Source organism: Narcine bancroftii, chromosome 2 (assembly GCF_036971445.1).
Source record: "Narcine bancroftii isolate sNarBan1 chromosome 2, sNarBan1.hap1, whole genome shotgun sequence".
Taxonomy (NCBI): Eukaryota; Metazoa; Chordata; class Chondrichthyes; order Torpediniformes; family Narcinidae; genus Narcine; species Narcine bancroftii.
In genome coordinates, this window is record NC_091470.1 from 253826736 (window position 1) to 253849425 (window position 22690).

Consider the following 22690-nt stretch of genomic DNA (forward strand, 5'->3'; position numbering starts at 1 on the left):
GCAGGGTCAATTGTGTGAGGAACAGGTTTGATGGGTCTGAAAAGCAACGAGTCTAGGCACACTTTGAATGCAATAACAATATTTGCCCACGAGGAAAATTCACCACAGAATCAATTACTCACACACCCTCACAAAGTAGAGAACGCAAGCACATCAGATCAACTAAACCTGCTAGATAGGGTTATACAGTAGAAGAAAATGCAACAACACACCTCGATCTTTTACAGGTATAGCACCAACATAGACATATCTAGGTATGGCAGGTGGGGCAGATGTCTACGCCTTACCTGCCCAATATCCAAGTCCCTAGCCCAATAATTAATCTCCATCCCAGGGGTGCAGTGCTGCTCTGCCGGGGTTCACTTGAGCACCCCAGAGTGCCGCTCCTGACTGACATCTCATCGGTGTGCTTCGGGGCCGCTCCAGCTCGCAAGTGGTGCCTTGCAGTGGCTCAATACAGGATCAATGGGAAAAAATGGCTGTCTTCCCTACCCAAATCCCCCACGCAGCTGGAACCACTCTGCCAGTGCCAGCATTAGCAAGGGAAACGCAGTGCAGTTCCAGCTGTGTGGAGGATTATGGGTAGGGAAGTCGGCCATTGTACCCATTGATCCCGCATTGAGCCGCTGGCACTGATGAGAGGCCCTGAAGGCCGATGTGTCCTGGTGAGTTGCCGAAGACTTAGCAGCCAACGGGGTGGGCTGCCCGCTGTCAGGCCTGCCAAGCCCGCCAGGTGCCCCCAATGGCCCCGCCAGCTGCCCCCTGACGGCTCCTGCCGACAGCCCACCCCATCCACCCACGGAGATTTTCCAATTAATACCTCGTTGAATAAATAATCTGAATGTGAAATAATCTGTTAATGGGTGTTGTTATTAATTTATTTTGACATTGCATCACATAAAAATAAGAAATACTCATTGATGTTTTATTTCATGGAACAACAAAGTAGTTCAAATTATGGAATAAATGTTTAACTAAATAGGTCACTTTGTAGAGTTGCAACCTGTATCCACGACCTGAGTGTGTGGTGGCGGCTTTTGTGTGGTTTTTTAAAGGGGGGGGGTCACTGATGTCAGTGGCAGCCATAACGCATCACTTGACCTAGATACATCACTGGGAACCAATATTAAATAAGGAAAAAGAAACACAGTTTGATGATGATTGATAAAAGTGCACCACAAAGCCCTGCACCTGTTACTGGCACACGCCTTGGTCTTGATTCTCCAGCATCAGCTCAGGCTCGTGACCTGGAGTGGAACTCGGGTTCATTTCTTGAGGAAAAGAGACCAGACAGCTCTACTTGGGCTTAATACTCTCTGCAGCTCAATGGGGCCATCCCAGTTGATTAACAGGTTCATATGATCCTCCCAATCACTTCTGATCAGGTTCAAACTGGAAAGGTCACATGACCCTCCCAACGGTTGGCATAGCGCATAGCTCAACACCTTTACAGTGCCAGCGATTGGAACTTGGGTTTGAATCCCACGCTGTCTGTAATGAGTTTGAACGTTCTTCCCATGTCTTTGTGGGTTGTTCCCGGTGGCTCGGGTTTTCTCCCACTATTTGAAACATGCCGGGAGTTGTAGGTTAGCTGGGTGTAAATTGGGCAGCATGGATCATGGGCTGAAATGGCCTTTTACCATGATTATGTCTAAATTTTAAATTAAAAAAAAAATCAAAATCCACACTGGGCCAGTCCCTTGAGCAAAACACCCCATGCAGGTAGCTGGGGGACCTGGGGGGAAAGTTGTCGGCCTATCAATGGGTATGGGTTGCGTGAAATGTAAATGCGTCCGTGAGGTACTAGCCTGTAAATGGATTGGCATGGTGTGGTGACTTCCGAGGGCTGGAATGTAATGGAGGATAACATGACATCTCAAGCAGGCGTGAGATTGAAAGTGAGAATCAAGTATTAGATCTGTCTTCAGATGAGGCTGACGCACAATTGGTCCCCACAGGTCACATGGATGGGTCCTGCATTGAGAAAGCCCATACGTGGAGTCTTGCTCTCTCTTTCCTGTTCCCTGAAGAATATTACTGAGCTCCAGGCTGTGAGCCATGGGCAGTTCCGAAGGGTTGACTGTGATGGGCCCATCCCGGATTCTAATCAGTGGTGACACTAGAAACCAGATTCATGTGTATGTATTTGTTAGTTGTGACCATTGCTGTGAATCCCAAGTGTGTAAATAAAACAGAACAGGTTAAACCATTTGTCAGGTCAATGAGTCTGGTGGCATACAGAGGCAGCAGAATCCAAACCAATGGCATGGTGGGGCTACGGTGCTAAGTACAGGGATGGTTACACATATTAATGTTCTTAGTGGTTCACAAGGAAGTCATGCCTCTGCTAGGCCTGAGTACATGCATGGACATGGGACTTGTTTTGTTCAGCAGAGAGGTACACCAGATAAGCTCCTCCTCCGAAGACCTATCACAGAGAATTTTTTACGAATACGGTGAACTTTTCACAGATGAGCTGGGGATGCTGTCGGTGACATACTCCATGCGGCTCAACCTGGAGGTAAGACCCGTGGTTCATCTGGTGCACTGCATATTGGCGGCAATGAAGCGCAAGGTCAAGGCAGAGCTGAACGGAATGCAGGACTTGGGCGTGATCACTCCAGTTTTGGAGCCGACTAAATGGGTGTCCTCCATGATGGCCACCAAGAAGAAAGACGGACAGGAGATCTGGATCTGTGTAAGCCTGTGAGACCTCAATGCAGCCTTAAAGAGACTGTATCACCCCATGTGCACCGTACAAGAAGTTGCCGCACAGATGATCGGCACAACGGTATTCTCGGACCAAGATGTGAAAAATCTATTTTGGCATGTATTACTCGACTATAACTCATCGTTACTGACCACATTCAGCACTGTGTTTGGTTGGTACAAGTTCCTGTAAATGCCATTTGGAATCAATTTGGCCAGCGAAGTATTCCAAAAATCCATGGAGCAAATTTTCGCTGGGTACCCCTGTGCCATCATAGTCAATAGTGGTACGCGGCAAGACTCAAGAGGAACATGACACAAACTTAAAGAAGGTGCTTGACCAGACATGGAAGGTAAACTTGAGGCTCATCCCCCGGAAGTGCAGGTTGCGCCTAAACCAAGTCAGCTATGTAGGCCACATGTTCACCAGCAAAGTCCTGAAGGCAGACCCCTTTAAAGTAAGGGTCATTAGCAAAATGCCAGTGCCAACAGACGCAGAAGCCCTGCAAGGATTCCTAGGCATGGTAAACTACCTGGGTAAAGTTATCCCCAACTCAAGTGAGCTGACAACCCCAGCTGACACAGAGACGTAGAGTGGACCCAGCATGAACAGCAGCAGAATGGTTTTGACACTTTAGAGACACATCGTGCTCAGCAACTCTCTCCTACTACACCGTATGAAGACCGGCGATGCTTACCTGTGACACCTTGCAGTATGGCCTAGGTGCAGCATGCCTACAAGACAGAAAACCACCGGTATACGCTTCAAAATCACTCACTGACACGGAAATCGCTATGCACAAACTGAAAAAGAACTATTAGCAGTTGTTGTGGCCTGATCTAAGTTCAATGACTATGTTTATCATAGCTTGATTACTATAGAAACCAACTACCTACCCCTGGTGACAATACTGAACAAACCATACAAGCGGTGCCAGCAAGACTACAGTGAATGATGCTCAGATTCCACAAGTACAACATCACTCTGGTGCACAAGTGTGGTAAGAAGATGCACTTAGCTGATGTGCTATCACATGCCCCCAGAAAATGCACGGTCCAGCCAGTCGAAGAAGACATATTCACTGTTATGATGGTCACCCACATATCTTCGGCCAGGCTGGAGGAACTAAGTAAATGCACGGCAAAAGATGGCACCTTCATCAAGGCCAGTTGGCCAAACAAGTAGCGCAGTCTGCCACCAGCAGTACAACTCTACTATCCCTTCTGCGATGAGCTACTCATTGATGAAAGGGTCGTGATGAAGGCCCAAAGAGTGGTAATCTGAGCTCACTGTAGAATACATATATTGAAATCTTGCACAGAGGGTACCTGGGCGCAGAGGCAACAAAACACAGGGTTAGGGTTATGGCAGGCATGACAGAAAACATAGGCCAAGGGGTACAGGCCTGCTCGGTATGCAACAGCTCTAAGCCACACCAGCAAAAATAGCCACTGCAGCTCCACCCTCTACCAGGCCTATCCTGGTTGACTGTGGCAACAGACATTTTTGAATGGTGAAACAATACTTGGTACTAATTGGTTCATACTCAGGATAGTTTGAGAGAGACCTGCTGCGTGACGTGACCTCTTCTGCAGTCATAACCAAGCTGAAACGACACTTCTCGGTGCATGGGGTGCATCACACTCTGCTATCAGACAGTGGCAGACAGTTCACCAGCGAGAGATTCGGAGACTTTGCAGCAGCGTGGGATTTCATCCTCATCTCTAACAGCCCAGAGTACCCACAGTTGGCTGAGAGAGCTGTAAGAAGCGCAAAACAGCTCATGGAAAAGTCTCACAGGGAAAAGATAGACGTGTTCCTCAACCTACACAACCTGAGGAATATCCCTCATGACACCACTGTGAGCTTGCTGGCTCAACACTTAATATCAAGACAGACCAGGGCGGCCTCTACCGGTGGCAAGGAGGTTTCTGGAGCGTCAATCAAGAAACCCTCAAGAAGTCAAGGCCCAGCTGCTGAACTGAAGGCTGGTGCAAAAGAAATGCTATGATAGAACAAGCTGACCACTCGAGCCATTGGCACAAGGGCAGGTCATAAGAATGCAGACTCCACAGGTCGATGACCACATGGGCATAGTCAAAAGGTGCTGCTAGGAACCCAGGTCATACCTGATGGGTTCAGAAGGGAAAGTGTACAGAAGAAACAGACAGCACATCCTCCCTGTAAGGGAGTCACCACCCCCATCTCAAACCAACCCAGATGAGACTGTGTTCCTGGACTTGGAACATGAGCCTGAGATCAGTGGGGGTCCCCCTGCAACCACTAAAGAGACAAAGGACAGTACCCCTGAGATAATGAACAATACACACCCTCAGGATGAAGGACCCCAAGCCTCCACATCCACAGAGGGCTATTACAGGACACACATTGGGCGCATCTGTAAACCCAACCCGAGATACAGGGACTGAACGGGGTTGGATGTGTGATATTCCAATGTTAACCAGGCAATGTTTAAAATGTTAAAATTGGCTCATACTGTGGTATGTGGGGGGGTACCTCGAGAAAGGGGATGTGGACAGGCGCTGCCATCAGCTACTCTGCACCCTGCTGCAATAGGATTGCAGCCACCTTACACGCAATCGCACACTGCGTATGCGTTAGCTCCACAAGGGTGTGTTAGTTGAAGTGAGTACTAGCAGGGAGCAGATGCCATGCTAGGGGCTCTCTCTCTCTCTCTCTCACACTCTGTTTGATTGTGTACAGTAAAGTTGTTTGGATCGCCTCACCTGCCGGCTCATCTAATTATTCAGCACGCAATAGAGAGCACCACCTCAAAGGCTCCTTCCAGGGCCTAGACCTTGGGTAGTCATGGGCCAGAGGATCCCAGGAATCTATTCAGCGTGTCGCATTGCATCTTTGGAATGTGAGAAGGAACCGGAAAATGCGGCGTAAACCCATGGGGGTCACGGCAAGAACGTACAAACTCCACGTAGACAGAACCTGAGCAGATCTATCAGCTAAACCACTCTGGATGGAACTTGGCAGGAAAAATATCTCAGGAAAAGATGAAATATTGGCATTGAAGAAACAAGCATGTCATTGAAACTGTGTGATCGAATTCCCTTTTGAACACATGGTTAACCCCCCCAAACCAGAACCTCTGGTACCCTCTCCCCTGTTGCCACTTATTCAATGAATCGGTTTTACTGTGCATCATTGCTCCCCGGAAGATGCAACAACCAGTCACCTTTAGGCTTAACAATAGAAAGGATAATAGGTTCTCTATTTTGTTCTTTTTCGTTCCAATGAAACGAGTAGTCAAGACTGTTCACAGATTACTGTGGAGAATCCACCTCATTGTCAAGAATGGAACATGCTTTTCATTCAACATCAGGGTATGTATGCATCCACTTCAAAGTTCCTATGGGGAGAATCCCTTTTATTAAAATCTTCTTAATGCCCTGCCTCTGGGCACTTCAATCTTTTCAGCCCTCATGGGTGAACTTGACATCTACTGACAGCGTCTCCTCGAGTTGAAAGAGGTGTTTGGCCGCCGGGTTTGACTCTTGCAGATCCCGTTGGCTGCCGTCTGTCTGCTCGACCCCAGCGCCGATCCAATTTTTTTTTGTGCCCCTCTGACATCATTTACTTGAATATTTCCAGCCCTGGGACTTGTCTGCTCGGTTTGGCCGTCAGACGTTGCAGGGCTGCGACTAATCGCACCAGGCACGATTCCAAATGCTGACGCCCCGGGTCTTTAATGACCAGGTTCCCACCAATGTCCGACCATCACAGGCGTACACAGCCTACGGACCTGTTTGACTCCCGCAATGTACGCCCTACACTCGATGATACCTGTCATGTCCATTGCTTTCATCCTCGCTGCGTTCCGCCTCCACAGGTCTGGGATTTCCTGCCTGTTGCAAATGTTTGACCCGGACACGGCCACTTGGATGAGACAATCCCGAAGTAGATTATTTTTCTTTCGAGCCCTGCAGGCGCCTATGACAAGCCTTGGCATATCAATAGAGAAAGGTTTATAAACAAAGCTAATCTCTAATGACACAAAGGCTCATGGTTCAGGGAAGTTTGCTGTATATATCTTTTGTTAAAAAAAACACATGCTGATTTATGTGGTTTAATATTACCATAATTCTTAATACTTAGGCAACTGGTTACTAACATCTGATTGCACTGGACAGCAAATCTTCTTGTCATTATTATAGACAACTTCAAGCTGAACACAAAGATAATTTCAGATTTGCTGTATCACGCAGGAAGTTGGAGAAACATTAAATTCATCTTTATTGAATTTAGCATGTTTAATCACATTGCGCGAGTTCGACAGACCTAAAAATGTTTTTCCGCTGATTCTCGTCTGTACTCAGCATCTGATGCCTCTTCTGTAAGTGCCCAACAATAGTCGGCCAGCCCCGATGGATTCCAGTGGCCCTGATACCGCTTTCCCATGGTCGCAATGTCCTGGTGAAACTTTTCACCATGTTCATCACTGATGGCACCAAGATCAGCAGGGAAGACGGCTAAGTGTGAAGGAAGAAAGTGAATTTTCAATGACATGTTGGACTCCATGGTTTTGTATGCTTGGAGCAGACTTAAAATATGGCTGGAAATCACAAAAATAGGTTATATCTAAAAAAACACAACTGCTTTCCTCTGCAACCACCAATATATTATATTGTTTACAAAAGTTTCACATTAAAGAAATCAAATCTCTAATCTTCAGAGGTTAGGCAAATGAGGAGTGATATAAGATGCTGAGAGTCATGACAGGATGATGTCTAGTGGGAGAATTAGTTGCAAGATTAGATGGTGGCTGTTTAAAATTTCTCAGAGGGCAGTGAATCTCTGGAATTCTCTACCCCACAGAGTTTTGGAGGCTGGATCGTGAGAGTTTAAATAACCGCCATGATTCAGCCTCCACATTTTGGGGTGATATGGGAATTCAGGGTCATGGGGAACTGGTCAAGGAGATGAGGCTTGAAGCAGATCATGTTGAATGGTAGGACAGGCTTGAGGGGATGCTCCTGTTGTGGATGTCCCTTAAATGTGGTCAGTGAGACAGGCTGGTATTATATAAGTGACAGTAGATTTACATACTGGATTTGTATCCAGAGTCCAGGCCAACGGATCCAGAGGAAATGCCTCCAATCATATGGCAACAGAAAAATAATTAAAGAAATCAGGAATAAAAATCTGTAAAAGCACCATGTTTCTGCATAAATCCATCAATGTCCTTCAAAGAAGGATACTTTGCTTCCTTGTGACCCCAGACACAATTAAAATATTGTCACCTGGGATCCCTATGCAAATGTTTATTTCAAAAATGTATTCCAAAAATATCTATACAAGAAATACACAAAGAGTGCATGCCTTTCTATACATTCATAATGTTATCGGCTGTGTTAGCACATTCTGTACACATAGCACTATTGTCACACATGGTCTCTTTGCATGATACCAACCAAATGTTAGTGAGGTCGTTGCACTGGACTTGGCCCCTCATTGTCTAGTGGCAGTAGAGCTTTGGACTGCAGTCCTTCTCCACAAAGCCTTTGCGCTGGTTTCATCAAGCTTCAGTGCATCCCTCAGCATGTAGTCCTGCAAACTGGAATGGGATGACTGGCTGCATCACAGTTTAGTATGGGAACTCCAATACCCCTGAGCGAAAAGCCCTGCAAAAGGTAGTGGAACAGCTCAGGGCATCACGGGCAAAACCCTCCCCTCTATCAAGAACATCTACAGGGAACATTGCCATCAGAGAGCAGCAGCAATTATCAAGTGTCCACACCACCCAGCACATGCTCTGTTCTCACTGCTACCATCAGGAAAGAGGTAGAGGTGCCACAAGACTCACACCACCAGGTTCAGGAACAGCTGCTACCCCCAACCGTCAGACTCCTCAACAATAAACTTAATCAAAGACTTGTATAAGGACTCTTGCTTTTGCACTTTATTGGTTTCTTTTCTCTCTGTACAGCACAAACAGTTTCTTTACATTTCTTTATTAGTTTGCATGTACACATATCTTCTTGAGTACAGTTTTTTGCACTACCAATATGTGGTAATTCTGCATCTCCCCAGGAAAAAATATCTCAGGGTTGTATGTGATGACATCTATGTATTCTGAGAATAAATCTAACTGAAATCTGATGAGTTGATGACTTTCTAGTATCACCTGATATTCAGTACCAGTCCTTGGCAGCAACCCCTTGATCATAGTCCTCTGTAACACTGATAATCCAGATAAACACTGACCTGCTATCCACCTTCAGTCAGAAGGAGAACATTAGGGTTAGGGTTCCCATGCAAGCAACAGAACCCTATCACACAAGTCTTCATGAAGCAAGCTAACTTCTGGAAGGAATTCTGAGCTGCCTTTCCAGCTTCCAAGTGTCCTGTAACCTGAAAACTTTCTTTGAGGAATTAAGAGGTTGGGAAGAGGATGTGAGTGATGTGGGCAGGAAATTCTGGGATGAGCATTGAAATCCCGAGCCAAAAGGTTAAAGAGAAATCAAACAATAAAGGTCAGAGGGGTTGCCGAAAGTTGACTTTCCTGCATATCAGGCTGGAGCGATTTTCGAGCAAATCAAATATTAGATTTTGTCCCCATCATATCCGAGGAGATTCAGATAACTGAAGGTGCTGATGTTTGCTTTGTTCATTTCAGATGTAGGCAGGGACTTTGTTATACCATGTTTATGGAACTAAAAATGCATCCAAGTTGCAGATGCCAAAGCAGAAGGAAGTCCCAGTGCTGCAAGTCATTCAACGATGAACCAAGTAACAGATGACATCCTACAAGACTGCTTCAAATCAGTAATCCAGTCCGTATTCAAGGATTCGGCGAACAGCCTCGAAGTGAACTTTGCCGCCATTGCACCTTAGTGCAATTCCATTAGACGTATTTCCATTAATCTTCACAAAACCAGATAACCAAATTGAAAGGCAGCATCTGAGGAGTTAATGTTTCAGGTCAATAACCTTTACTTCAGACTCTTAATTCTCTCTTCACAGATGTCGCCCAACCTCCTAAGTGTTCTCAGCATTTTCTGATTTAATTTTGTTAGCATCTTGCTGTTTCTGTGAACTTATGAACACTGTTGTCTTCCTGCTGTGGCACTTGAAAGGGCTGGCATCTCCTTTCAAAGAGGGCACATTTGCCAAAAAAATCCCCAACCTCATCTTTAAACTTTGAACATATTAATGTAAATAAACGAAAAGGATGTTGTTGGACCCTACAGGAGTGTTGTACCTCCAGGATTTGCACTTCCCCTGACAGTGTTTCAATGAAGGATGTCGGTTTCCCAAGGTTAACCATTCCCACTGATGGAGCTTGATCCCTCCGGCAGATTGTGTTTAGCTTCTGGACTTACCCTGTTTGCCTGAGGAGGGCAGTACTGAGCAGAGTCAACGCTGCCACTTGGTCGCTCCACCTGCTGGATGCCTGGCATCTCTGCATGCAGCGTGGCAAAGCCTATCAGAATCCATGTGCTATCATCAGCCTTTTTAACCAATGGCCGAAGCCTTTATATCGCCCCATCAATCAGCTGCGGGAGAAACCATTGAGCGAAGGTTCGGGGGGGTGGACAAATACATATAATCCGAGGAAGTGTCGGTTGGCCTTAATAGTGCTGTGAAGGGAAGGGAAGGAAGAGTGAATTTCCAGCACTCCCCCCTTCTTCCCAGCCTCAAGTGGCACGGCCCAAGAACGGCTGAAGGGAAGAGCCTGAGGATGGAGCGTGTCCGGAGAGGTCAGAATAGGGCCCGGGGGTCGTTCAGTGGGTGGAGGTGCCCGGGGGTCGTTCAGTGGGTGGAGGTGCCCGGGGGTCGTTCAGTGGGTGGAGGTGCCCGGGGGTCGTTCAGTGGGTGGAGGTGCCCGGGGGTCGTTCAGTGGGTGGAGGTGCCCGGGGGTCGTTCAGTGGGTGGAGGTGCCCGGGGGTCGTTCAGTGGGTGGAGGTGCCCGGGGGTCGTTCAGTGGGTGGAGGTGCCCGGGGGTCGTTCAGTGGGTGGAGGTGCCCGGGGGTCGTTCAGTGGGTGGAGGTGCCCGGGGGTCGTTCAGTGGGTGGAGGTGCCCGGGGGTCGTTCAGTGGGTGGAGGTGCCCGGGGGTCGTTCAGTGGGTGGAGGTGCCCGGGGGTCGTTCAGTGGGTGGAGGTGCCCGGGGGTCGTTCAGTGGGTGGAGGTGCCCGGGGGTCGTTCAGTGGGTGGAGGTGCCCGGGGGTCGTTCAGTGGGTGGAGGTGCCCGGGGGTCGTTCAGTGGGTGGAGCTGCCCGGGGGTCGTTCAGTGGGTGGAGCTGCCCGGGGGTCGTTCAGTGGGTGGAGCTGCCCGGGGGTCGTTCAGTGGGTGGAGCTGCCCGGGGGTCGTTCAGTGGGTGGTGGTGCCCGGGGGTCGTTCTGTGGGTGGAGGTGCCCGGGGAGGTCGATGGGTGGAGGTGCCCGGGGAGGTCGATGGGTGGAGGTGCCCGGGGAGGTCGATGGGTGTTGGTGCCCGGGGAGGTCGATGGGTGTTGGTGCCCGGGGAGGTCGTTGGGTGTTGGTGCCCGGGGAGGTCGATGGGTGTTGGTGCCCGGGGAGGTCGATGGGTGTTGGTGCCCGGGGAGGTCGATGGGTGTTGGTGCCCGGGGAGGTCGATGGGTGTTGGTGCCCGGGGAGGTCGATGGGTGTTGGTGCCCGGGGAGGTCGATGGGTGTTGGTGCCCGGGGAGGTCGATGGGTGTTGGTGCCCGGGGAGGTCGATGGGTGTTGGTGCCCGGGGAGGTCGATGGGTGTTGGTGCCCGGGGAGGTCGATGGGTGTTGGTGCCCGGGGAGGTCGATGGGTGTTGGTGCCCGGGGAGGTCGATGGGTGTTGGTGCCCGGGGAGGTCGATGGGTGTTGGTGCCCGGGGAGGTCGATGGGTGTTGGTGCCCGGGGAGGTCGATGGGTGTTGGTGCCCGGGGAGGTCGATGGGTGTTGGTGCCCGGGGAGGTCGATGGGTGTTGGTGCCCGGGGAGGTCGATGGGTGTTGGTGCCCGGGAGTCTGTCACTGGGTGGAGGTGGTGCCCGAGGGTCAGTCACTGGTGCCCGGGAGTTGGTGGGTGTGCATGCCGAGCTGGTATGGGAGGTTCCTGGAGGTCAGAAGGCAAGCAGTGCTGAAGATCGTGGTGCTGTGTCTGCTGGTCAAGTGGCAGAATTACTGGGGTCAGTGGCAGAGTGTTCCCAAAGTCAGGGGGTGTGGGTGCCTGGCATTAGGAAACAAGTGGTCCCGAGAGTTAGCTTTCGATCCATGTTCAGCCCTATCCTAGTGTGCTTTTGGTGTGAATTTACTAAACTTTCCTTTGGTGTTTCAGACCTGAGTGAGATTTATTCCAGGCTGTTCGACCACAGGCCCATTCTCCAGGCTGAAATTCGTTATTTGGTTAAAGAGTTTGAGGTCAGTATCTTCACATTAAAGATGGGTGAACAGTGTTAGAATGGTGTTTACTTCCTCTCCTGTCCTAGACTGTCACCATCCATCCTGTCCAATTGCTTGCCTTTTTTTTTTCCTTTTTTCTCTCTCCTGATCACAAACTGCTGCTGATGTTATCCTGGAGTACATACTTGAAAGTGTGTTGTTAATGTCCTACTGCCAGCATTTGTGTCTGGCACTGGGCCTGGGTAAACTGTTTGACCAAGCACCTTTGCCATCACGGAAGGGGCCGGCTAATGACTTGAGATGTGGATTTCACTGCCATTGGGGATTCAATTGTAGCATTTGAATGATGGTTGATAAGAATTAGAAAAGAAAATATTGCAAGGGTCTGTGGAAAGAAGAGGGATGGTAATGGATGGATTTTTCTCCTGTGAAGCTGATTTGCAAACTGAGTTCAATGTCCCCTTCCTTTATTATTGATCTTGAACACCCTGCTAATGGGAACAGCTTCACCCTGTTGTGATCAGTGTATCTGGATCAAATCTGCTGTAACCCTTCTTTGCTCCATTCTAACCCAATTGTGAAAGTGAGTCATCCCTGCAAACATTCCTCTCACTCCCTTGCGAAAGAGCAAGGATGAGAATTTGATGCAACACACCTGTTACAGTCTTTGCTAGTATTTTGTATAATATAACTCACATTCTGTTACCAACTCCCTTCTAACAACTAGCTGATTTCCACTAGGAAATGTACCCAATGCAATTTACTTTAAATCTGTGTCCTCTGGGTGACTAGTGTAATTTAAACCATAAAGTATGGACAACAACTGCACATGTGTAACATTGCTTTCTTTGTGAAGCAAAATTAGCTGTAAAATGTATCCTTTTATAATCATTATCTTTTGTTTCTCTTGTGTTAATTTAATTTGTACTTGTTGTTAGTGCATTTAACATGCCTGTGTAGCTACAGCAAGTAAGAATTTCAGTGCATTTGTACATCGTCCTTATAGGGATGAGTGATTTGTGTGGGTTTCCTCCCTCATCACAAATGTATGTGTGTTAGTAGATTAAATGGGAACTGTAGACCACACTCTCACCCCCTCTTCCCCCAATGTAGTTGGGTGGGAAATAGATTTAGGGTGTAGTTAAAAATAATAAGTCACAAGTTAATGCGAATGTTCTGGGCCTTCTTTTCTTTCTTTGGCTTGGCTTCGCGGACGAAGATTTATGGAGTGGGTAAAAAGTCCACGTCAGCTGCAGGCTCGTTTGTGGCTGACAAGTCCGATGCGGGACAGGCAGACACGATTGCAGCGGTTGCAGGGGAAAATTGGTGGGTTGGGTGTTGGGTTTTTCCTCCTTTGCCTTTGGTCAGTGAGGTGGGCTCTGCGGTCTTCTTCAAAGGAGGTTGCTGCCCACCAAACTGTGAGGCGCCAAGATGCACGGTTTGAGGCGTTATCAGCCCACTGGCGGTGGTCAATGTGGCAGGCACCAAGAGATTTCTTTAGGCAGTCCTTGTACCTTTTCTTTGGTGCACCTCTGTCACGGTGGCCAGTGGAGAGCTCGCCATATAACACGATCTTGGGAAGGCGATGGTCCTCCATTCTGGAGACGTGACCCATCCAGCGCAGCTGGATCTTCAGCAGCGTGGACTCGATGCTGTCGACTTCTGCCATCTCGAGTACTTCGACGTTAGGGATGTAAGCGCTCCAATGGATGTTGAGGATGGAGCGGAGACAACGCTGGTGGAAGCGTTCTAGGAGCCGTAGGTGCTGCCGGTAGAGGACCCATGATTCGGAGCCAAACAGGAGAGTGGGTATGACAACGGCTCTGTATACGCTTATCTTTGTGAGGTTTTTCAGTTGGTTGTTTTTCCAGACTCTTTTGTGTAGTCTTCCAAAGGCGCTATTTGCCTTGGCGAGTCTGTTGTCTATCTCATTGTCGATCCTTGCATCTGATGAAATGGTGCAGCCGAGATAGGTAAACTGGTTGACCGTTTTGAGTTTTGTGTGCCCGATGGAGATGTGGGGGGGCTGGTAGTCATGGTGGGGAGCTGGCTGATGGAGGACCTCAGTTTTCTTCAGGCTGACTTCCAGGCCAAACATTCTGGCAGTTTCCGCAAAGCAGGACGTCAAGCGCTGAAGAGCTGGCTCTGAATGGGCAACTAAAGCGGCATCGTCTGCAAAGAGTAGTTCACGGACAAGTTTCTCTTGTGTCTTGGTGTGAGCTTGCAGGCGCCTCAGATTGAAGAGACTATGTGGTAAGAAAATATAAGAAAGCAACAAAATCCCATTTTTGAGTTTGTTTTTATTTTAACCTTGTTTTACCAATTTGTTTTTTTGGCCTGCAAAAAGGCTTCCTGTGCTGCCACTGGCAGGGCTGATTGTAGGTATCCTTTTGTCCAGTGAAATTTAATTTGGTTTTTTTATAAATACAACTGTATCCTTTCTCTCCCCTCCACTGAAGGAGAAGCGTGGATTTCGAGAACAAAGAGGACTTGAAAGCGTGGACAGCGTGATAGAGGAGCTCAACAACCAGTCCGTTCCAAAAGCCTGTGAGGTCTTGAGCAGTGGCTTTCCCTCTGTTCTTCCCAGATGTAAGTCCAGGAACATGACTGAGATAATTATTTGGTACACACCATCATAATTATTCTATCTCATCAGTCCTTGGTGCATTTACTGCCACTCACCACAATACTGTGGAGGTATGGCATTCAAGTTGAGTGATTTTTGTATATTTTCAAACTTGAAGACAAAATAGCCTAAAATAATGGAACCTGCTCCCTACGTGTGGGTGGCCCGTAACTTAAACACTCTGAGGGGTTTTGATGCAGTGTATTAGGAGAAGCTGTTGCCAAGTTGGAGTTTTTGGAGGACCGACATTTAAAATATTGTGACAGGAATCAGAAGGAAAATGAAAATATTTTCAAGTTGGTCTGATATGCAAGGCACAACCTCAAAGAGCAGTGGCAGCAGATTCAGCAGTTTGTTAAATACTTTCAAGGATCAATTTTATTGAGGCTACTCAAAGGGATTGGAGTTTTGATACAGTCGTATAGGTGAGGACTTTCCGAGAGTACCACACACAGTTTTGGTTCTCTTGCCTATTAAATAATATAGGAGCATTGGAGGCAGTCCGGAAAAGATTCAGCAACCAAATTCCTGGGCTGAGAGGGTTGTTCTATCATAATCAGATAAAAAGGTTGAGTCTTTTTAGTTTCAATGCCTTCTTATTGGGGCATTTGAGAGCTTAGGAATGTAAGACAGAAACAGAAAGGGCCAAGACAGGATAACTTTTGAGATGGTTTCACTGGTGGGAATATCATGAATGAAGTGATATCATTTCAAGATATCTGGTCATTTAAAGCCAAGATGTGTAGAAAATTTCTTCTGATATTCTAAAACCTAAAATATAATGGAGACTAGTTTGTTAGACTTATTTAAAGTAAAGATGGATAATTATTTGAAAGATCCAGAATTGACAAAGGATGAGTTGAGGCCTGGGGCATAATCAGCCACAATCATATTGAATGGAGGGACAGGCTGAGTGGCCTACTGTTGCATGGGAGAAGTTTTGACAATGGTATGTGCATGATGGGCCATGTGACCTCCTTTTTGTGCCATATAAATCTGTATTTATTCTGAGTGCAGTACCTCAGAGGCAAGAGCTAATGTCAAAATCTGTTCCAACAAATGCAAGTACAAGGGATACACAAGAGATTGGTTGTGGCTGATAAACAGTAAACAAACTGCTAGAGGAACTGTCTTGAGCAGCATATGTGAAGGCAAAGGAATGAGTAATGTTTTGGGTTGAGAGTGTAGAGGGGAGATGGGTACAAGGCCACAACTAAACACTATATGGCTACTTCATCACCCCCCCACCCCACCCCACCAAAAAAATAGTACCCCAGGTGCTAGAAATCTGAAGTTAAACAGAAATTTATGCCATTGCTCATCAGGTTGGGCAGAGAAATGGGAATCATGTTTCAAGTTGACAAACTTTCAACAAACCAATAAAAGTTAGGGGTGTGTGTTTTAAGAAGCAGAGGAATGGGTGGGGGGGGGTGGTTGGAGGAAAGGAGAGAGTGTTTTTTTTTAAGTAGCAGTGGAACAGGGGGTGGAGGGAAGGAGAGAACAAACCGAAAGATCTGATTCAGTCGGAGACAGGTTAGATCAGGGGTGTCAAACTCAAATTCACGGAGGGCCAAAATTAAAAACTTGGACTAAGTCGAGGGCCGAACTAAATATTTATTGAAAATTTTCAACAACATCTGCATGTTTTCTCTTCTTTCAACATATGTAATGTTAAACTTTAGGATATAACTTTAGGAGGATAATGTTACAGGTCAGGAGTAGGTAGCTCAAGTTCACCCTTTGCTTGACCTGATGGAAACCTATTTGGTCCCTGTGGAGATGTAGTCAGCATTCACAGGCTGTGTCCATTTTGGCCTGCATCAGGACTCAGCATTTCATGCTCACTCCTCAGGCTCTAGGCCTCTATTCACCCTCGACCCACCATCCCTCTACCTGACCAGTCCTTTACCCAACCTCTACTCACCCCTCACTCCACTCGCTCTGCCTCTACCCACCCCATCCTATACACGCCCCTCTACTGCCTTTCCCCTCAACCTGTTCCTCCCTCTACCCGTCTCTCACCCTCTAATCACCCCTCCCCTACTCGCCCTGCCCCTCCCCTTTTACCTCTTCCCTATCCACCCCTCCTTCTACTCATCCCTCCCTCTAACTGCCCCTCGCACCACCATAACTTCCCCTGCCCATTACTCCTCACCTACACCCTCTGCCCACCCCTGCTTACCCACCCACTCAGGCCCAGCACGCTGCCGATCAGCCTTTGCAGAACAGCGGGGACCGTGCGCAGCCTGCCATGTCCGTCGCGCTGACAGGAAATTACGTGCACTCGCCAATCCGCCGCACCACTCGACAGGTGGGAGAAGTGACTGGTTGTGCAGGGAGCCTTCCAACTAGCTTGCCAGCTGATGACATCAACAGACTTCTCGTGTTACAATTTTGTTTTCCCCGTTTTCAAAGTTTGCACGGTCAACCTGCAACACTCTTGCTCCCGGTCAACCTGCAACACTCTTGCTCCCTCCGCGTCCCGTGGATCTGATGCCCGGGTGTTGTTAGGATTCCCAGCAGAAGGTTTGTGGAACTTTACCATTCTGGATTCCTTTTTGAGAATATTCTGGCCATCTTTTAAGGGGGGTGGTTTTAGGGGGGAGGGGATAGTTAGGGGGTGGGGAAGGATGTGCAATGAAGGGGGAGGATGGTGGGGGTGACATTACCAAAAAACAGCATCGGCTCTCGCTGCAGGGCGGGCCACCTCTAATACATTTTTGAAATTATCTTGCGGGCCAAATATAATTATATCGCGGGCCAAATTTGGCCCACGGGCAAGAGTTTGACATGTGTGGGTTAGATTAAACAATGAAAGGTGACGAGGCTGCAAAAGTTTTGGTGAATAATGATTGAGGACGGAATAGAAAGAAAGTCAAATAATAATCAGAAAATTACCAGATGCAAAGAAACTGAATGTTGGAAATGTAAAGTGTAAAAGATAGAATTGCTAGTTATCTGAAATTGTTGGATTTGCTGTTAAGATCTCAAGAGTTGAGGGCTTGAGTTGTAGGTAGAAGTTGGATAGGCTTGTTCTTTATTTCATAGACTGTAGGAGGCCGAGGGATGACTTTGCAGAAGTTTTTAAAATCAAGGAGGCATATATAAAATGAATGGTCACGGCTTATTTCCCAGGGTAGACTATTCTAGAACTTGAGGGCATGTTTATGCTACGAGGGACCTGAGGGGCAACCTTTTCACTCAGAGGATAATCAGTATCCAGAGGCAGCTATACAAGTGGGTACAATTGCAATGATCAAAAGGGATTCGGACAGATATCTGCATAGCAACGGCTTAGAAGGATATGGACCAAATGCAGGCAAATGAGGTTAGACCAAAACCTGGTTGAGCTGGGCTGAAGGAATTGCTCCATGCTGTATGACAATGTCTATAATGTTCCCAACCATAATAACAGGCATTTTTATTTATAGTGCTTGAGGATATCTGATCCAAGGAGCCATTTAATCAGTCAATATTACCACACATTAACTTTCTTCCTTACTTTGTGAAAGACCTTTTACTGTAAAACTTGGTGAATATCCAGACACCTCCTCCATCTCAACAGTGACGTTAGTTTAGCTGTTCACTTGTGTATCCATCAGTGAAAGCCTTGTTTGAACAGTGTTTGTTTGAAAACTACATTTCAAAGATTGCATGACGGCATTATGGTTCCTTGAGCATGAGCATTTTTTGAGTACATTTCCTGTCTGTTCAGGCTCTTGAAGCTTTTCATTCTACCCTAACCATATCACTACTTCAAGACTACTCAAGATCTGACTGCCCTTCTGCTGCAACACATTATTTTGTACAACCTGCCCATTGTAAATATTGCTTAATTCTTTTTCTTCTCTTCTTTTTTTCTCTTGTATATAATTTATACTTGGTGTATTTTACATACCTTGAAAGCTGCAGCAGGACTTTGATTGCTTTTGTATGTTGTATTTGTGTTTATGACAAATAAACACAATAGAATTGTGTTTATTTTCCAATTCAATTTTTTCTGATCATCTACCCTTCCTTCCTTCAAAATACTACAAAGCTTTTTCAGATGAATTGGCAGGACTGCACAAAATGGAATGCTTTTAACTGGACTCCAGCCCAATACTGTTGCCCTTTCTCTCCTTTCCTGCACCACTTGGTCTCTTGCACTGTGAATTTCAGCCACTTGCTTTTGCTCTTTTCTGTACAAGAGAGTTCAGTTCACTGTGCCCACTTTTTTGCCAGACAACACCCAATCAGGCGGTAGCAGCCATTGCCAAAATCAAGGCTCTGATTAGGTCATTTTCCCTAACTTCAAGCATACACTATGTCATAAATACGGCAAGTTGTTGTCCATCCTGTATTGAGAGGTAGGTTCCTTTACTGGCAAGCTCCAAATGACTGAGTTGTGTTTGGTTGCAGCCCTTGTATTTGTGCCATTGGAGCCACTCTTTAATCGCTGCTTTTGCCATCAGCCTTGTCACCCAGTGAAGAAATCTAACTTCAGAGGTTTGCCCCCTTGCTGAACACACATCTCACTCCCAAGCTCACAGGCTTTCATTCTCTTAGTTTTTTTTTTCTCTCTCTCTCCTCAGTGGAAGCTGCAATCCAGATTGCAAATAGAATCCAGCAGAAGGAGCAGGAGGCAGATCAGGTCAGTACTACAATGCAAAGCAATACCTGTTCTGTGTTTAGCAACCAGAAAATAGGTGCAGGAGGTGGATGCTCTCACCTGCCCCACTTTTTATTGTGATCAAGGCTGATCTATGCCAGCCTCAATTCTTCTGTGCCAGTTCCCCATAACTTTCAATTCCTCAATCTGTCAAATATTTATCTATTTCTACCTTCAATATATCTGGTGATCCTACCTCCGCCATCCCCAGTGGCAGAGAATTCAGAGATTCACTACCCTCTGAGAGAAGAAATTTCAGGATCAAAATCAGAATCAGGTTATCATGACCATGTGTCACAAAATTTGTTGTTTCGTGCTATCACTATTGTGCAATGCAGAAGCAAAAATGCTGAAAATTAATTTCCAAGAATACATTATTTAATATAAATTGGTGCAAAAGAAGGGAAGAAAAGTGAGGTTAGTGTCTGTGGTCTTTTGTCCATTCAGAAATCTGATGAGAGATGGAGAAGAGGCTGTTTTCTTCTTTGTCTTCAGGCTCCTGTACCTCCTTCCTGATGGATATATTCCATCACCTTTACCATGGGATCTTACAAGATATCTCGTATTTAAATGTTTTATGATTGTTAGCAAAGTGACATGCTTTCTGGTTCTAAACAATATCTGGTGGGGCTATGAAGTGGTTTCTATGGAGTTTTCCTATTCCAAGGTGAACTTCAGAGATTTCCCACAAAGTTGCAGCATTGGAGTAGAGAAGAAATCAAATTCTGAACATAGTCTGTATTTTCTGTTTGGATTCTGCATTCACATTGAGGAAGCCTCTAGGCTGCCCCTTAGGAGGTATCTGCCCACCGCTGAAAGTTTATCTAACTTGTCTGTTTTAGTAAAACCATATATAAATAAATATATTTTTTAAAAAGAACAGACAAAAGGTGTGATAAGGTTTTAACAAGCTTATTAAAACTAGCCTTTCAGCCCTTTTAACTCTGTTAAACCTGGTGTAGTGATAAACTGGTTTTACATATTTATTTTTTTTAAAATAAGAAATGCAATACAATCAGTATATTCTTTGAATTCATTATTCTATTTAATCAATAAAGCAACAATAACACATATTCCTTCTTTAAGAAATACCCTCATGAAGTGTTTGAGAGGTTGTGGTGCTTGACCCAGTATCCACTTGCAGCAGGACTTCAGACACTGCAAGTCTAACTGAGTTCCTGCAGCATTTCAGTGTGGTTTTACTGCAGTCACAGTGTCTGCAGGGTTTTGTGTTTAAGATTGTGATTCTTCCCCGCATAACCCTTTGGTCTGGTTGCACAAAGCTTCGGTGCATCCCTCTGGACCTAGTCCTGTACCCTAACAGGGTAGTAAACATCCTTGAGTGTTAGGCAGATAAAGCACTGATTGTTCCAGACACAAAGTGTTTGCTCAGAAGTTGTTTGAAAAATATCGAGACCTGTTTGAAAGGTTTCTAAAGATGCAAGAAGATATAGGAAATGGAGGGATTTTGTATCATGTACAAGCAGCAGAGTTTTAGTTGAATTTGGCAGTGTTCCGCGCAACCATCATGGAGTGTAGTGTACTGTTCTGTGTTCCGTGCTCACATCTGCGTGAACGCGTTTTCCTTCGTGTTATCTTTAGAGTGACCGATTGCAAGCCAGCAGAGACCGGCGCAAGGCTGAATGGGAGACCTTTGTGAAAGAGCAGCACCGCAAAGCTGCTGAGGTGGAGGAGGAGCACGAGAAAGCGACCGATTGGCTGAAGCAACGGTATGCAGAAATGGAGAAGGACTTGGGAAAATTCACAATGTTCTGAGAGGTCCCCAGACTCTACTCCTTCCTGACCTTGGACCGTTGGATGTGATAATCGTGTTTGACTCTAAAAATGAAGGAGTGGAAAGTGAAGTGAAATTAATCCCTTCCCCATTGTTTAAGAATGTACGGTGGCTGCTTCAACAACAGTGTCCAGCAATTCGGCAGCAGACTCGTAGACCAATCCAAATCATCTATGCAAGCTCTCTGATGTTTTTATAAAATCCCTATCACCATTATCCTGCGGTGCTTTATGATCAATGGCATCCAGTTATTCGTTATATGTAGTTGGGGGGGGGGGGGGGGGGTGAGAAATGATAGGCTAGAATAGGACAGGCATTGTGTTTAATTCTTTCATGAATTTGACATGTTTATCCAAATCTACAAGCATTTAACTCCATGATAATTCTCTTTTCTACAAAATGGAAACACGTTTGAAGGGATGGAAAAACCAAAGGAATGAATTTGTAGGTTATCATCAGATCACATTCTTGACAGCATGCTGAAGTCATGATTTTAAAGTGCTGGTGCAGATGAAATAAATATTTTAGTTTTGATAACATTGAAATGCACTCATGATTTTTTCACCTACCACTGTGTTTTGACATTCATCATTCACACACAGTCCAGCCTTAATGCACTTCCAGCATGAGGATTTAACAGCCTACTATTACAAACCCTGATTGGAAAGCACAAAGTTTAATTGTATTTGAACCTGTTTGCAGGGTGGAGATGGAAGAATGTCTTTGTTCTCTCGCCTGCTGTGGAGAGCTCATCAAAATATCTCTGTAACATTTGGGCCAACTTGCCTGTCTACTTCATAAATATATGTTGAATGGTACCTGCATCAACCACCTCCTCTGGCAGCATGTTCCATATACCCACATGAAGGGGGGGGGGGGAAATGGTTACCCCTCGGGTGTCTGTTAAATCTCCACACCCCTCTCCATGACCTTTAACCTGTGTCCTCTGGTTGCTGATTTCCCCATCTCTGAGCAAAAGACTTTCAGTGTTGATCTATTTCTGTCAATATTTTGTATACCTCTAGGAGATCATCCTCTTGTGTCCAAGGAATAAAGCCCTCACCTGCTCAACTTCTCACTTTAGTTCAAGCCCCTGAGTCTTGGTAACATCCTCATAAGTCTTCTTGCACCCTCTCCAGCTTGATGACGTCTTCCATATAGCAGAGTGACCAAAATTGAGCACAGTACTCCCAATGAGGCCCACCAAATTCTTGTATAACTGTAACATGACCTCCCAATATACTCAGTACTCTGATTGATGAAGGCCAATGTGCTGAAAGCTTTTTTGACTACCATGCCAATCTAGTTGTCTACCCAAGTTAGTCCATTTGCCTGTATTCAAAAGGGCCTGTTACTGTGCTGTATGACTAAATTTTTAAAAATATACATATGTTGCTTGACCCACTGAGTTCCACCAGCAGATGATATTTGGAAGCAGATTGCAGTATCTGCAGTCTCTCTTATGTTTGTAAGTGTGAGAAACAGAAATACCTTCACAGATTTCACTTGAGACAAAATTGAGAACAAATAACATATA

The 22690-nt window shown here is 46.2% G+C and overlaps 1 protein-coding gene across 1 annotated transcript; it reads left to right on the top strand.

Moving 5' to 3' along the window:
* Window positions 1–10344: 10344 nt before the first annotated feature.
* bloc1s5 (biogenesis of lysosomal organelles complex-1, subunit 5, muted) lies at window positions 10345–21433 on the top strand. Its single transcript, XM_069920856.1, has 5 exons — window positions 10345–10443; window positions 12017–12099; window positions 14541–14670; window positions 19282–19340; window positions 20961–21433. The coding sequence occupies exons 1-5, from the start codon at window positions 10425–10427 to the stop codon at window positions 21132–21134; spliced, it is 465 nt and encodes a 154-aa protein (XP_069776957.1). The 5' UTR covers window positions 10345–10424; the 3' UTR covers window positions 21135–21433.
* Window positions 21434–22690: the final 1257 nt, after the last annotated feature.

What these genes read in the sequence shown, in the direction of transcription:
- bloc1s5 (XM_069920856.1), top strand. An exon ending in ATTTGGTTAAAGAGTTTGAG is followed by an intron (nt 12,100 to 14,540) that starts GTCAGTATCTTC and finishes CCTCCACTGAAG; the next exon opens with GAGAAGCGTGGATTTCGAGA. An exon ending in AGGAGCAGGAGGCAGATCAG is followed by an intron (nt 19,341 to 20,960) that starts GTCAGTACTACA and finishes TGTTATCTTTAG; the next exon opens with AGTGACCGATTGCAAGCCAG.